At 51.0% G+C, this 15680-nt stretch overlaps 1 protein-coding gene across 2 annotated transcripts in view; it reads left to right on the plus strand.

Annotated features, from left to right (window-relative positions):
- Nucleotides 1-15680, plus strand: part of LOC144179294 (uncharacterized) — a 262947-nt gene that overhangs the window by 76553 nt on the left and 170714 nt on the right. For both annotated transcript variants that reach the window (XM_077707602.1, XM_077707596.1), the window contains exon 2: nt 9019-9191. In XM_077707602.1, the coding sequence (XP_077563728.1) occupies nt 9019-9191 (173 nt within the window). The remainder of the gene's footprint in view (nt 1-9018; nt 9192-15680) is intronic.

Raw genomic sequence — 15680 nt, forward strand, 5'->3', positions numbered from 1 at the left:
GCGGGGTGGGGAGGAAACGACGCTGGCGGAGGCTTTTGGATTTGGGGCGAGGGGGAACCTCAACTTCAAGGCCACAGAGGTGACGAAGAGGCGACTGGAGTGGTGGTGGAGGAAAAATAGGGAAGGGACGGGTACGCCGGCGGAGTAATCATACGGATGAGAATTTAGAACAGCGAGGGGAGGAAAATGGGGGGTGGGAGCGATTAGTTTAAAACAGGGAAGAGGGGGAGCTGGGAGGGAGGAAGCAAGGTTAGCTGGGCAAGTAAGCGTAATAGAACAGGCAAGTCGATCGCTGACAACCGACGCCCCGATTCCAAGGGAGAGCTACTAATCATCATCCTCGTCTGAATCCATTTCTCGCGCCGGTTTACAGTGCCGGCATTCCTGCCTTCGTTCGTTGAGCTTGTGTTTCTCCATATCGAAGCGCAAGGGCCGAGTTGGCGGTAAATTCCCTTGGGCTTCACGAGAGAGATACAGAAAGACGGTCGTATTCTGCAGCAGGCGCCCGAATAGCGGTATAGTCCATCCGCCTGCAGAATGAAGGACTACGGATCCGAAACAAGGCGCAGTATAGACGAGGCGCAGTGACGCGTTGCTCGCGTTATTGTTGCGCTGTTGTTTGAACGTCGGTGGAGGCGTAGGCCGCCTTCCCACGCTTGGGCGGTGGTTTGCGGCGTTAACTATAACAGCCAGCCGAAACATCGAACGCAGCTGGCCCGGCGATGTGAGGGGCGTTCATGGCGGCCGTAATTAAGTCGTGCCTTCTCCGTGCTTTATACGCACCGACGCAGCAGATGTTATGATCCGCTTTCGGCGGGTCCAGCCGCTGCCGAACGAGTGAGCGACGGAGCTCGTGAGGGCCGCGTTACAACGCAATCGTTCCAGGATTGTCGGAAACCGCGCGCGCGCGTGCATACTTAGGCCGCAACGAATATAATACCGTTCGCGGGAGCAGCAGCGCGAGTGCGAACGCAAACGCGAGGAAGACACGCGGAGCGGGGATACTTTATGTGGCACACGGATCCGAGCCGTTTAATAAAAAGAGGGCCGTCGTTGGCGCACAAAAAAGCCGCACCGCCGGCAATATATAAGCGCCGCGCAAAAAGCGCAACGGCGGCGGCGAGTCGGCCGACACTCGACCGTCGTCATCGCGGGACAAAATGAATGGCGGCGGACGCCATTGGCGGGACGGCGTGACACGGGGCCCGAGAGCTCGACGCGGGGACCAATGAGCGGCCCGGAAGGGGCAATCGTCGAGCGAGGGGAGAGGGGGGGGGGGGGGGTAGGATTCGATCGGGGGCATTAAATGCGCGTGGAGTCCAAATGAAAGCGGCTCCCCCGCCGAAGCAAAGCGGGAGAGGGGGAGCAGTGAAGAGCCTAACACGGGCGCCAACACGGGCTGGATGCTGCGTTGCTCAAAGGACCCGGCGGCAGCCGCCGCTACTCAAATCGCTTCAATAAAAGCCGGGAGATTTAGTCGTCGGCAGCGCACGCCATCTCCGAGCCCCGTGGATGGGCCCGCACTCGAGTGATGGGGAGGGGACGGGGGTCGATGCGCGCTCGGAAGCGCGCGGAAAAGGGATCGGCTGCGTGGATGGAGACGGGGCTAATGCGCGCTGAAAAGCGGCCGCGTATCCGCGACATATGTTTCTGCTTTGGTCTTTTCCCGTCGTCGCCCCGATGCGCGGTTGTCACACAGGCTGGGCGGGGAGGGGCGCCCACAGTTTGTTCGGGGACGCGGGCGTGTGAATTATACGTTTGTTAAGGTCCATTGTGAGCTCCCGTCGCGCCGCTGGCCCTGGGTTATGCATACACGACACTCCCCCGAAAAGATCCATACCTCCCCGACCGGGTAGCAGCCCGCCTCTTTCGAGGGCCAGAGAACACGGCGACCGCTGGAGGGGCGGGCGGTGATATCCTCCCCTGCCTCGGCGGCTTAGCAGACGACAACGAGGCGATCTGTAGCAGACGACAATGGAAGCAGACGCTGTCTCGGACGGGGGCACGGCGAGTTTTCATAGGGCGTCAATGGAGTCCTAATTCGGCGCTCTGGTTACCAACCGCCGCGGCGCCTTGATGAGCTGCTCGGCTATTTACAAAGAGCTCGGGCCCCCATTCGCAACGTTTTCTTTGGCGGCGCCTCGGCGAGACCCGTGTTTCTTGTTGTCGCCGATCGCAGCGTCTGTCGCGTTCTCACGCCACCGGTCCCGAGGCTTCCCCGCGAAGCTGAATTGCAGCGTGGCCAAGCGCCGCTTTGGGAGATGGCTCGCTTGTTAAGCCCCCTGGCGGGGGACCTTAAACATCTCCATTTCCCACTGCCATTGCCATTCACATCGCTCACGCGGTAGCAGCTGAATAAACACTTTGGAGCTTTGAATTCTAATGTGCTTAATGCATGGATACTTTGCTCGCTTGCGCGACATTCTCGCCCCAGAATGTGGCTGGAAGGAAATTCGAAGAAATAAAAGGCAAAGAAACAAAATTTTCGTGTTGTGAGTGAACCGATGGGTTTCGTTTTTCCTTTTTTCCAGCCGCTTTCATCTAAATTATCTGCCGGAATTCTTAGGAATGTTGTCTGTAGTTGATCCGCACGAGCATATCGGCGCTTAAATTGTCGTACTCCACGACATCGGCCGAACTCGCAATAGTTGGTTCCCATCGGGGTTTTAATGACAGCGAACGTCCTCTATTCTTCACGGCATTTTGTGACGCCCGTTTTTCCTTTCTCTGGCGACTGCCGTGTGAAGATTGCGTGACGATTGTAAGGGGCTGCAGCTGGTCTGCTGACAGGCGCGTTCTGAGCTACCGGAAGATACATTGTGATCTGCGTTCTTCCGGCAACGAGTGCCCCGGTGCCACGTATAAATCTGCATATCTTTGGAAGGAAGGGTGGTCTCGAAAAGAATCACTCTTGTCTCTCACACATGAGCCGCCCAAGAAAACATTGTGCAGAAAATTACCCGCCTTATTAATGCCGCCTGCCAGCAACAGTGAAGTGCGTATACTTCGGAGATGTGTACATCCCAAGTGTGGTACAGCTTCGCCATAGTGCACTCGATGACCAGTCCGTGCAACAAGAAATGAAATTTCGCCGAATGACGATGTCCACCATAGAATTTTACCAGAATGTTCGGCCTGCGCTGTGGCATCGCGCAACGCAAGCATGATCGTTCGGCACTGCGCAATGCCACGGTGCGGGTCGCATTCAAGTGCCTCGTGGCCACGAGACTGCCGGGCATGTTTAAAGGGGTCCTGAAATGCCTTCCGCCGATGCATGGATGTACATGTAACCAAATAAAGCAATGTATTAGCAATCTCCTCCTGCAAGAATTTTGTTAAAGCGATGAGTATTAGCTGAGAAATCGTAAATCAAAAACCGCGAATTATCGTCGCGCCGTATTTCCTCCTCCTTTCAACTGTTTCTTCGCTGTTGGCCTCCCCTCCCATGATGCTCCGCTCCTCAGCGGTGACGTACTTCCGCTATTGCGCTCCCACAGATTGCCGTCTGCTACGGGCCAGCTCTTTCGGCTTTTTCATCTCTGTAGACACCATGGACACAGGCTGGAAAAGCGAACGAATGACCTGGCCGCATGTGTGCGGCCTGGCCTCGCCCTTTCGCGGTGTACGTAGCTGTAGTTGGTATCGGCGGCGAATTCGCAGCCGCGTGGGGAGAATCGTGCGCTCGTTCCCTTTGGTGCACCGCGCACTGTGTATCCAATTGGCGGTGAGCGCGAACACAGGCGGCGCTGCGAAGCGCGCCTCCGTGACGTCAGCTTAGGGATTCTCGCATTTGTCGTCTGCTTCACTCAGGATCCATGGAGGAAAGAATACTCAGGAGAGGCCCCTAGCATCCCAATGCATTGCGAAAAGTGTGGAGGAAGTTACGTCATTTTTCTTGAGCCCATGGACAATGTTGCTTACTTGTTTACAACTGCGGCGGCCAAATTTGGGCGAATAGAACGGACAAATTTTTAAGGCGCTTGGTATGTGGCTGCTTCGCTACGCTTGCAAACCAGCGCCGTCGGTACGACAAACGTTTTTAGATTAGGCCAGTTTGAAAACTCTGCCGTCGGAGGCGTCTGCGTTCGCCATCGCGCGAGCCTGTTGCTATGACGACGACAAACGCTACTTTGTCAGGCTTAAGAGCAGAAAAATCGTCCTTCTATCTCATAAACGAAGGCCGTTTTTCGATTGAACCTTTGGGTGAGGGTTAGAATGGGCAAATTGAAGGCGAAATCAACAGCTTAGAAGATGACATCGCACCGAGGAATTAGCGACGAAGCTGTTTTCGCTTCGAAGCGGGAGGGCAGGGCGACGCCATGTTACTCAAATCAAACCGGAGACAGCAAAGGATGGTGGGATAGAGTGCTGGGCTCCGTGGGCTCAAGTCATGGCGGGACTCGGCTTCACAAATGTGACGTCAGGGCCTCTCCTAACCTTTTCTTTCCTCCATGCTCAGGATCGCTCTCCCTGCTGTTTCTTCGCGCTCGGTCAACGTCTGATGCTTGTCCGCACCAGAATTGGCGTGTGGGTAACTTTTTATCATAACAATAGGCTTAAAATCGCATACACTAGCTCATGGTGTCAATTAAAGTATAGTTTTGGATACCGCTACGGGAGAAACATTGCCGGCGCCACCCCATTCCTTGCGAAGCCGGTCCTGTGCGGAGCGCGAAGAGTCGGAGCTAGGCGTCAGCTTCTCATGTAAGCATTCGAACAAAAGGAACAGTCAGCTGCTAATAACCGACAACAGCGAAAATGGAAGACCAAAACAAATTCTAGGCCTTCAGGGCTGTCGGCTTTGGCAGAAGGCATCACGATTCCCGGTAATCATATGTAAGGTAAAACAGCTTTTGCAACCTTGCCGAACGCTCGAACGCGTTTTGTCACATCACTTTACGTTGTCAAGGCATGAAAGTTTGCCGACATGCACTATAGACTGCAAAAACTGTAGGTTGAGTTCCAAATAACCCAGTGTGTATATACGCGCGTGCTGATTCTATACCAGGCATCTAACCAGTATGGAGGTTTATTGAGCAAAACGAGTCACGTCTTCGTTAAATTTATAGTAACACATATATGTTTGTTAACACCTGGAGGGATATTTCGGAACATTTTGCACAGCCATATCTTCCCGATATTCGGATATGCGTTATAGGAAAACTGCACTCAAGAGGAGGAGGAGGAGTAAAAGGAGGAGGGGAAAACTTTGTTTAACAATTAAATCGATCTGGTTAGTGGGCCGGGCTCTCAGTCCAGGACAAGAGAGTAAAAGTAATTTTTTTCAAATCATAGAACGCCATCCCGAGTAGAATAGGATTTGTTCTTCGCGCCTGGAAGGGTTGAAAAGCAATAAAGAGCTACTTGGAATTCTTCGGTTTCGAGTTTTGTAATATATGCAGGTATACTATTTATTACGTTAGTTAGCGAGTATATCATGCCTTCAACACCGTAATTATGTCATCATTGTTCGAGTTGAGAGTCAGTTCTTTATGATAACGATATAATTACAATAGAAATTCGGAGCACAAAAGCCGCCTTCGAGTACTGTGGACCACGTTGTTTAGGGCGCGATCGCGGTGGCGTAGCACAAACCTTCTCATTGTATTTGCATGTGAATAAACAAAGCACGCTGCGGATATGCACCTTCTGGCACGCAGCCGTAATGAAAGCCAATTTGTGAAGAAGGGAATGTATGCCATACAAAATGAAGGAAATATCCACACGACCTTTGTGAGGCTCCCAAACATCCCGAAACCTCCTAATAAGAAGTTGGTGACGGCGCAGAAAAATTAATGCGTCGGGTAGAAAAAAAAAGCAAGAAACATTAATCCGATACAAGACAACAACGAAAGAAACAGAAGAAAGCCGCTTTATTTCCTGCTGTGCCATGAGTGTGTAGAGGCCGCTGCTTGGTACGTAGTATTAGACTGCTGAGTCTTCATAGGAGCATCTCAAAAATACTGCAGGGAAGCCTACGCATTTTGAATACCGCTGATCCTCGCGAATAAGCAAGAAAGGACGAGTTACACACGATCTTCTGACCGATACTCTGAAAAAAGTTGTTCTCTATCTCTTCGTGTGTTGCAAACTTGTGAGGTATACAGCTTCAAATTATTCAGATGCGTCAGAAGCTGGCAAAATAACTGAGCCGCTAGAAATACGCTTTTTAACGCACTACAGCAACGAAGCGGGCGATTTCTAGCCCAGGCACTGTTGCCCCGCGCAAGCGGAGTGTAGCAGACGACAGCGGCGCGAATCCCTAAGCCGACGTCAGAGCCAGGGGGCGCCACTCAAACATCTCACCGCCAATAAGCGCGGTCTCAGATGTGGCCCCGCTGGTGCCGGGTGTTATTTTGCGGTGGTTGTAATTCCTACTACCGACGGCATGTGAAAAAAGACATTTTCAACCGACACAGAACCCGTGCACAAAACGCGCCGGGTCGGATCGCTTTATCAGCGGCGATGAACGTGAAGGCGAAGAGCAAACCAACGCTGCACTCGATCAGCGAGACCCCGTGTTCTGACAAGCTGCACCCATGTGTTGCATTCAACACTGACGGGAAAGCGTTTGTTTGCACTTGTTTGGATAGTCGTAAAATGTCCAAACACTCCGGCACTCCGCTAGCAGATCAGCCGGCGAGACATTTCGGAAAACATTTGACAGATGGCGCCGTATGCATTAGTGTGTCGCTACGCCAAACTGATGAGACGCTCTACTAAAACTCCCATCGCGGTGTCACTAGCGGGACGCAAAAATTTAGCGTTTAGCGTATGCAAAGGCCACAAACGCTGTACTAAAACTCTATTAGCAGCAAAATAGCGTGCGTATGTGAAACCGCTTGCGTTTACAAAGCTGCACGCCGAGCGCGTACGTTTCAAACCTAGTGACATCGTTTAAATACACTGGCAAGCACAGTGTAACGTAGTCAGATATCAACCGTATGCTCAGGCGACAAGCAAGAGCTTGTTTTATGTGGGGCGGAGATTGCGCATAAAGGCCCGTTCGCACTTGCGACGAAAGAGAGTGAGAGCGGCAAGAATTCCGTCGCTTTGTCGCGCGACGATCGTTTTTGTCGAATGGTCGGGACAAATTTTGGTTGCGCGACAGAATTCCCGTCGCTTTCGCTCGCTTTCGTCGCAAGCGGGAATGGAAAGTTCTGCCGCTGCCGTCTGCTACGCAGCTCGGAGGTAACCGCGCGCGATCTGCTCGGGCCGGATGAACGCGCACACTCCCGCACGGCAGCGCCCCAAGCGGCAGACGGCCGCGTACATCGCTCCCGGCGCCCGCCTGGAGCCCGCCCTCGGCACACTAGCCAGTATATGTCAGGCACTATAATGGAGGAAAGATTTTTTGCTTCCGATGAACCTAGTTCTTTGCCGATGTGTTTTTAAATACGTGAAGTGGTTAGCAAGTCGTCCTCACGCAGCTCTGTATCGTCGTAGCATCGCTGATTGTCCGAACGAAGCTTGCAGCTAAGCCAATGCAGCGACCCAAGCTGTGTGTGTGTGTGTGCATCGCCTCCTGTGTGTTGTGGATGCGTTCGTTTCGCGATGAAATGCGACATTGTACTTCTGCGGGTAGATAGTGCTTCCCATGGTCTGGATTATCTTTCTCGAACGACGTACCACTCAACCTCGCATGGGGTACGTGCAGTGTGCCTGGCTAAAAGCCTTCTCGCTTGCGCGCCAGAGTTGTGACTTGCTGCTCGTCCCCGCAAACCGGGTGTGAGGTGAGTGCCGAATTTACGACGGGCAGGGGAGGCAACTCATCGTCTGTCAATCGCGGTTCAGACTTGCAACGCATGTTGTGACGTTGCGTTCGTTCGAAACGCATCTCTGGATTGTTTTGAAGTTGAATAAAATGTATGCGTCAAACCCGGGCATTCGGCTCAGGGCGTTCTCTGCGATTGCACGAAAGAAGTGCCACGGGACTTTCTTTATGGTACGTACTCACGTAAGATAAAATCCACGTCGTGTTATGGCCGTGTTGCATTCAATACAAACGGTTAAGCGTTTGTTTACTCTTGTTTCGTTTGTCGTAAAATGTCAAAGCACTCCGGCACTCCGCTGGCAGATCAGCCGGCGAGCCGACGCTGAGCAGACCACTCATCTCTTTGCCGGAAGTGCGTGAAAAAGCCGCCCAATAGCAGGATGTCTAGCTCATGACGAACATCTGGGAATCGATGATGTAGACATGTGAAGATGGCGGCGTCCAAAAACACGAAGGAAAGGGTGAGAAAAAAGCGACAAACTTTGCAACAAAAGTGTGAGCTTTCCGCTGCGCGTAAAAGAGTAATACTTGGCACAGGTGACGTTGGCGACCCAATCTAGCGATTGCGCTAGTTCATTTAGTGTGCTCAAAATGCCTTTCAGGGCCCCTTTAATATTCGTGTCAGGCTTTGAGAGCAGAACAAGGATTTTATCCAACCTTCGAGAATAGGGGTGCGCTGGCAACCATTTCCCTTTTGGTTGGAATCCTGAAAGCGTCGTTTGTGTGGAGGCGACGGGTTCGTTCCCGTACGACTCCCTTATCCCTTAGCCACCATATCGTTGCAGCCTGTCGAGGGCGAATGAAATTTCGTCACCGATTCGCGTAGCGATACACCTCCGATGAGTGTATTTAGTAGTTTTTGTTCGTGTTAAGAACGAAGGAGCAAGATACATTGAGTTTTACAACCCGTGCGAGTAAAATGAGCTTTCGCAGCTGGATTTAGCGGAAAATTTGTTGTAAACCCTGCGATGCAGAAGGAGCTGTTGCACGCATCGGGAACGATTAAAGACAACTTCGCACAGCACGGGGAAATCTACGACGGGAATCAGCCATTGTGGACAGCGAAGTCACTGTCAACAGAGCAAAATCTATGACTACGGCTTCTTCCAGCACCGGACTGATCACCCAGAATGACAAACGTAGCACTAGCACATAGTGAGATAACGCTACCTGCATTAGAACCGCGAGGTTGCTTCGAGCGAGAGCTTCTCGTTCTCAGTCCGCGGTCGCCCTTTCCTCGTCAGGTCCCGAGCCGGCGGGCTTTCTGCTGCACCCGTTCCGGAAGCCGAAGCGGATCCGCACCGCGTTCTCCCCGTCGCAGCTGCTGAAGCTGGAGCACGCGTTCGAGAAGAACCACTACGTGGTCGGCGCCGAGAGGAAGCAGCTCGCGCAGTCCCTCAGCCTCACCGAGACGCAGGTGAGTGTCTTCTTCTTCGCAGCGCCGTCGTCCCGCCGTCGTCCCACCCACACTGCAGGGGCGGCTGACGATTCCACCCCGCACGTCCTTTGCACTCTCCCACACGTCAGCACCGGAGCACTGTTACCGCATTTCGCTAGGAAAGCAAACGCTTCGTGTGGGCGAGTTGATTCGGCGTAACTGAGAGTGGGTTAAAGGCGAAAAGAGAAAAACACGATCAAAAGGAGAAACAAGGCGCCACTTCCAAATGAACTGAAGGAAAAAAGAAACTGCATTTATATCTTCAACACACGTTACGCTAAGTTTTACGTGCTGGTTCCCTTTCCAGGGATTCAGCCTCTCTCTGAAAGGACAGTGAGGTATGAATAGTTTTTTTCCGAAGATGAGAGAGAGAGGGGAGAGGGATATATATATATATATATATATATATATATATATATATATATATATATATATATATATATATATATATATATAGACAGACAGAGAGAGAGAGAGAGGAACCCTAGACTGGAAACCCATGCGTTACCCTAGCCGGCGTGGCCCCTGTCACCAGGAGAGTCTGGTCGTCCACTTGACAGCCGGTCAAAAGTGTCTCTCACAACTCAGAAAGGAACGGGGGAAGAGGGGTGGTAGGGCGGGGCATGCATATAATTCTGGAATGCGCACACAATTCTGAGATGAAATTCAGTTGGAACTGCCGCCTTGTCGTCTGTCGTGCTTGGTTCTCTTTTTGTTGCTGGTTTTTGCGCATTTAAACCCTTTTCAATTACGCTGGGAAGAGGAGAGGGCCCTTAAGACAGATGCCAAACTGTCCCGTGTGTTCAGCGGTGTGCAGTTTGGGTTCTCGCCCGCGGCTACATATCAAGGAGGCGTGATAATGATACAAGACAAACTCCTCTGTACCTTAAAGGGCCACGAGTGGCGCACAGTAATCTGATGTGGAGCAAATTAGATCGATATGGTCCTCATATGCACGACGTTCTCCTCTTGCGTTAAACGTTACCTTCAAACTACGCGAGTACATTTTACTCTGAACGTTATTGCGGTCTTCGTAGTATCATTCTGCGGAAGCTCTTTCAGCTCACGGTCGTCTGCGGCCGATTGTAGCTGCGGAATGATGTCAACAAGTGCTGGCCTTGTTGACATCATGTCGCTTTTTTTAGGCGACTTTTTATCATATAACATCATCTATACTTGCATGCCTCTCCGAGTAAAAAACTGCCCGTACGCACGTGGTTTTCGTCGATCTTGATCAAGTTTATGGTATGGTACAAATGTTTATAAGATGTTTGGAGAAACCTTCCTGAAAACAAATGCTAAAAATGCACCCTGTGGGTTTTGTTCAATTAAATCAATAACGAATAAATGCAACCACAAAAGTTTTTCGGGAAGAGAAGTTCTGAAGTTGCAGCGGGGCTCCATCAAGTATACCGCAGTCGTTTCCTCACACGGGGATGAATGGTGCACGGAGCAGGCCAGAGAGAGAATAAATTACTGGGTGCATATATGCCCTATGAGGAAAGTACGATGTCATCTGCGTACATATACGCACATTCTATGTGCGAGGTGCGAGGAGAGCGGGAATCGAGGACCACGTCTGCAGAGAGGAGCTTGAGAACCATGAATATTTTTCATTTTATTCAGCATAGCTCCATATGGAGCCTTGTCTAAGCGTATCACAAAAGTGAGAGGGGATGTAGAGGCAAACGCAATTGGTGAACTGGGACTGGACTGGTGAACTGTAACTGTAACAATGTCATTCATACAGACATCTAAAACCAGGAACAAGATGGATCCCCCCCCCCCCCCATTCAAAAAAAAAAAAAATAAGAAAGCCATGCAACGCGAACACATAAAGCTCAATTATTCCGCGATGTAAAGGCAAACATAGGAAAAGGTAGAACACGCTGTTAGGCAAGTTGGTGCATATTTCGTAACAATTAGAGCACGACAAAAGAAACTTGTGTACATATATGACATACGTCTCCAATAAAACTAGTTGCGAGTGAGCGCTTGTGTTTGTCGTCTTTCTATTATCCTTGTTGAGTTGCACTGTAATTTTTACCAAATATGAAAGGGTGAGCACTTCAAATACAGGATCAATGGTAGACAAAACAAACTTATTGAAAGAGCCGCTAGCAGAATCAGGGCACAATGTATTAATCAGAAAGAGATTTCGTAATTCTTCGGCAACCACATCCCTATTGCACGGGCGTGCAAAATTCAGTTTTGCACGCCCGTGTTAATGCTTGCGACTCGGTAACCGATTGAAACACTCCACCTGGAAAAATCTTCAGTGTTTAGCCCTCCAGAGCGGGAATGATGGAAGGAACACGCGGAATATCGCGGCCAACACTACCACTCTCAAATTACTGGGAAGGCCGTAGACACCTCAGGTAACATTCAAGAATGAATATAGGTACAGTGAAATCCTGTCATTCGGGGTTAATTCAGCGGGGAGTTGAAGGGCTGGGGTCAGAGAAAAAGCAGCAGGCCACTCTCGAGGAAGGAGGCCGCCCTCAAGAGCCAAGGCCTCAGGAATGAGGGCCGGTGATAAAGCGGAGTATGAGTAAGTGCTCAGGAGCACCGACCTCATCGCAAGGGAGAGGGGGAGAGGCGGTATTTAAAGCAACCAGTGTAGCAATCAGGGCTTTGGTGGCAAGCGTAGGAGCCTAAAGCGGGTGCTCAGGGTGCTCGAGTGCCGCGCTCAATGTGCGAGCCGCGCGATACGAGACCACAGAACAGAATGAAAGTATGGTCATACTGCAGAAAGCATATATAGAAGACGGTGTGGCAACATTTTTTCCTGGCTTAATTCTCTTAAGGCTTGCACACGTCAAATATAGTTGGCCATAGGCGTCACTTCAGTTGAATTGACTCTTCTTGAGCGTTGACCAAGTCTTGAGCGTGAGGTGCCCCTGCAGCGGCACGAGCATTTGATGGTGTAAACGAGGGTGTAACCATGCTGGAACTCCGTTCTTTCTTGTTGAATTCTGGCGGCTAATTTTTTGTTGGCGTAACTTTTTCGGCGTCGCCTTCTTGCAGGGAATCTCGGTTCGCGTTGCAAAAACTCACTTCTGCCACAAGTGTACCTGAGCGAGAGAGGTATTGAGAAAAAAATTGGCCGCGTATCTGCTCCTTTCGTTGCAAGTTTCGACAAAAGACGATAGTCTTTATCGACTTTTGCCATGTAAATGCCTCACTTGGCTTTTCCGCTCACCTCTCATGTTGTTCCTCTTGCGTCGCGCTCCTCCCAAGGTAAAGACGCCAAAGGTTTGCTTAAATCATTTTAAATTTACCGCGTTCCCCTGCTGCAGCCTCCAGGTCGGATGTCTCGATGCCAACACGCCGTACGGTGGAGACGCGCGTGAATCGAGGCGCCCTACTTCAACGTTGATAGAACCACGTTGCCCTACTCCACGTGCGTTCCAAGCAGAACGTGGAACCTATCTAGTGGAGGAAGAGGAGGGGGATAAACTTTATTGGGAGCATCGTAATGTGGTGTGGGGACCTCAGTCCAGGACTCCATTGGAGACCCCTGCCGCTACGGTGGAACCTTTCGTAACTGTTGCCGTTTGATTTCTTAAAATGGCGCCAGAAGCTATAGTGGCGCGGGCGTCAGCAGGCGACGGCGGAGTGAATTTTTTTTCTGCAGTTGATGAAGTATTCTATTTCACAAAAATCAATCATGTATGATTTTTTATAAAGGAACACTGCAAATACCTCTTCTGTATTAATTTCTTTTCCTATATTTGCGTAATGTCTTGTTCTTCTTCAACAATGTTGACAAGTATGAACATCACACAGGACTTAGACGGGTAGATTTAGCTGTGACTGTATAAGACTACTCCGCAGGCCTTGTTTTACTTTGGCCGGGGGGCTGAATCGAGTCACAGACAGACAGACGGACACACATACCGACACGCCAAAATTTCTGGGTTTAAGTAGCCCAAGAAAGGCAGTCGTCTTTAAAATCCCCATTCGGGCCGAGGCTGCCGGACCGGCGGGTAAGGCAGCTCCGGGTTCCTCTGCCCGCGCACACACCGCACTTGAGTTTCGCCCGCACTCATCATCTCACGCGGGGCGTCTCCGAAAACAAAAAACAAAATGGCGGGTGGCGTTTTTCGCCGAAGAGGAGCAGCAGCAGGCGTGGTTGCTTTCCTCCAGCGCCGGCGGCGAGGGAGGGGGACGCTTCGAGGCGTGGCCGTCCCAATTGATTACCGAGAGGCCGTGATTTATGGATGCCGTTAGCGCCGAGGCCCTTCCAACCCGCGCTCCCTCTCCCGGGCTGCGATGCGCGGACGCCGCGGTGCGGCGGCGTGGTCGCCTCGTCGTCTGCAGGCGTTGCCGCGAATGGCTTCCAGGCCGTCCGTTGTCCACTGCGGCGTAGCGGCCGTCATCATGTCGCTCCTCCAGACGAAGGTGATATTCCCCCCGCGTTTTGTTTGGCACCGGCAAAGGCCGTTGATGCGGTCGACCGAGGCCCCTGAGCGCGTGCGTCCTGGACCTCGGAGGCACGCGTCTCAACCCTTGGTCTGGCGTAGCAGTTGCGCGCGACGTCGCCTGTCCCTCTCTTTGACGGCCTGTTTGTTGGAGGAAGCTGCCACGCTCGGCCGCCGCAGACGGTGTCCACTGCAGGCGAGCGGTGACCATCTGCGCGCGCGTGTCCAGGTGTCGCACTCCTAATTGGGCAGGTGGCCCCCAATGCCAGCCGTGGTCGCTGCTCACTGAGCGGGCTTTTCTCGGGCCCTTAATCGGCCGTGTCCCCCCCCCCCCCCCCCCCCTCCAGCTCACCCACTTTGGCGCGATGCGTTTGTCGATGGCAGTAATAGGGACCGTTGTTCTATTGAGCTGTTTTCTTGCCTGCGCGTTCTTTTTTTTCCTTCCGGAGATCACACGAGCAGGTTATTAGAAATCCGCGTAAAACACTCCGACGCCAAGCTGTTTCTCTCGATACAGCTGGCTGATCGATCTTCTCTTCTAATTTGTATTATTTCTGTTGAAGCGTGTTCAGGCAGCGGCAATGTATTGACCCAATTTGCATACTAAATTTCGCTATACCGTTGCACACAAAGACAAACAAACAAACAAGAAATCCAGTCCCTCGACAGCGGCTTACGAAGGCCTGCGGGTCAGCGTATTCCCGAACGCGCACGCCCGGCAAACGACTGCGGGGAACCGTTAGGCGCGGATTCACTTGACGGGCGAGCAGAAAGGTTGCCAGAAAAGACCCATTCTCGGCGGCGTTTCTGCGGCCATCTGCACGCTCCATGATACGGCGCCTAGTCTAAGCCGATACCGCGTTACCCCAAGGGCGCTACAGGTGACGCTGAACTGACGCGCACGAGCCAACTGTGTGCGTGTGTGAGTATTATATATATATATATATATATATATATATATATATATATATATATATATATATATATATATATATATATATATATATATATATATATATATATATATATATATATATATCAGCGTGTCGAACCGAAACTGAACTGAAAATAGACATAACGGTTACCGTTTCATTCAGAAACGGTTCGACCCTCCATTGTTGATATTGCACAGTCAATGCAATTCAGGCCTTTTTTTATTTCACGTACCATCAACTTCGTACCCGCTCGCGCACTTTCCCCTCCAGACAATTGAACACTATCACGCTCTATGTAACAACAGGGGTAATGAATGAGCACCAATGTAGCAGTGGTCTGGTGCTGCTGGAAGCGCGAGCGTAGTGCAAGCGGACCAAACGAAATGTCGTTCTCGGCAGCTTGCAGGGGATATAAAACGACTTTGCCCTTCCCTAGCTGCGACTTTATTGGAGCAATCAGGATGCAGGAGTGTTCCACTGCGCAACAGCGAAAGCCCAGGCCCGATGAGTGCAAACTTTCAGCATTTCATAATTTGTTTAAAATGGCCGACACCTGCAAATTTTTTATTCTTGACAAGTGTGACCGCAGGAGCTGCTCAGTGGCTAAGCTGTTTGCTGCTGACCACAAGTGGCCTCCATCTCCCTTCCCCACGGCCGTTTTCTGAAGTAGATGGAAATTGAGAACGTCCGTGTATCAAGATTTCGATCCACGTTTAATATCAACAGCTGGTTAAAATAAATCTGCCGGCCTGCAACATAAGCTGCGCCTCGGATCAGAGATATAGCACGGGGCATCAAATTCGCCAGTTTTTTTTAATGTGTTTACACGGAAAACAACAAAAAAGAAAAGGCGAATCATGTTGTTTTAAAACATTACGCAAGAAGTAAGTAAAACCGAAAAAGTAAAAAAAGGACCAAAACTTGGATATTGCTGTATACTTTTCTTTGCCCTGCCTTTCATAACCAAAGGTGTCATCAATGCGAAGGAAGTCAGTTCCGTGGTCAGTTTTTGAGGACAGTACAGTGGACAAGTACCTTTTTTTACAGATGCAAATAACAACAGATATGTCAGGGAAAACTGTTAAGGTGCGCACTTAATCCCTTGGCAA

Source organism: Haemaphysalis longicornis, unplaced genomic scaffold (genome assembly GCF_048455015.1).
Source record: "Haemaphysalis longicornis isolate Haplotype H1 unplaced genomic scaffold, Haemaphysalis longicornis Haplotype H1 scaffold_1, whole genome shotgun sequence".
Classification (NCBI taxonomy): Eukaryota; Metazoa; Arthropoda; class Arachnida; order Ixodida; family Ixodidae; genus Haemaphysalis; species Haemaphysalis longicornis.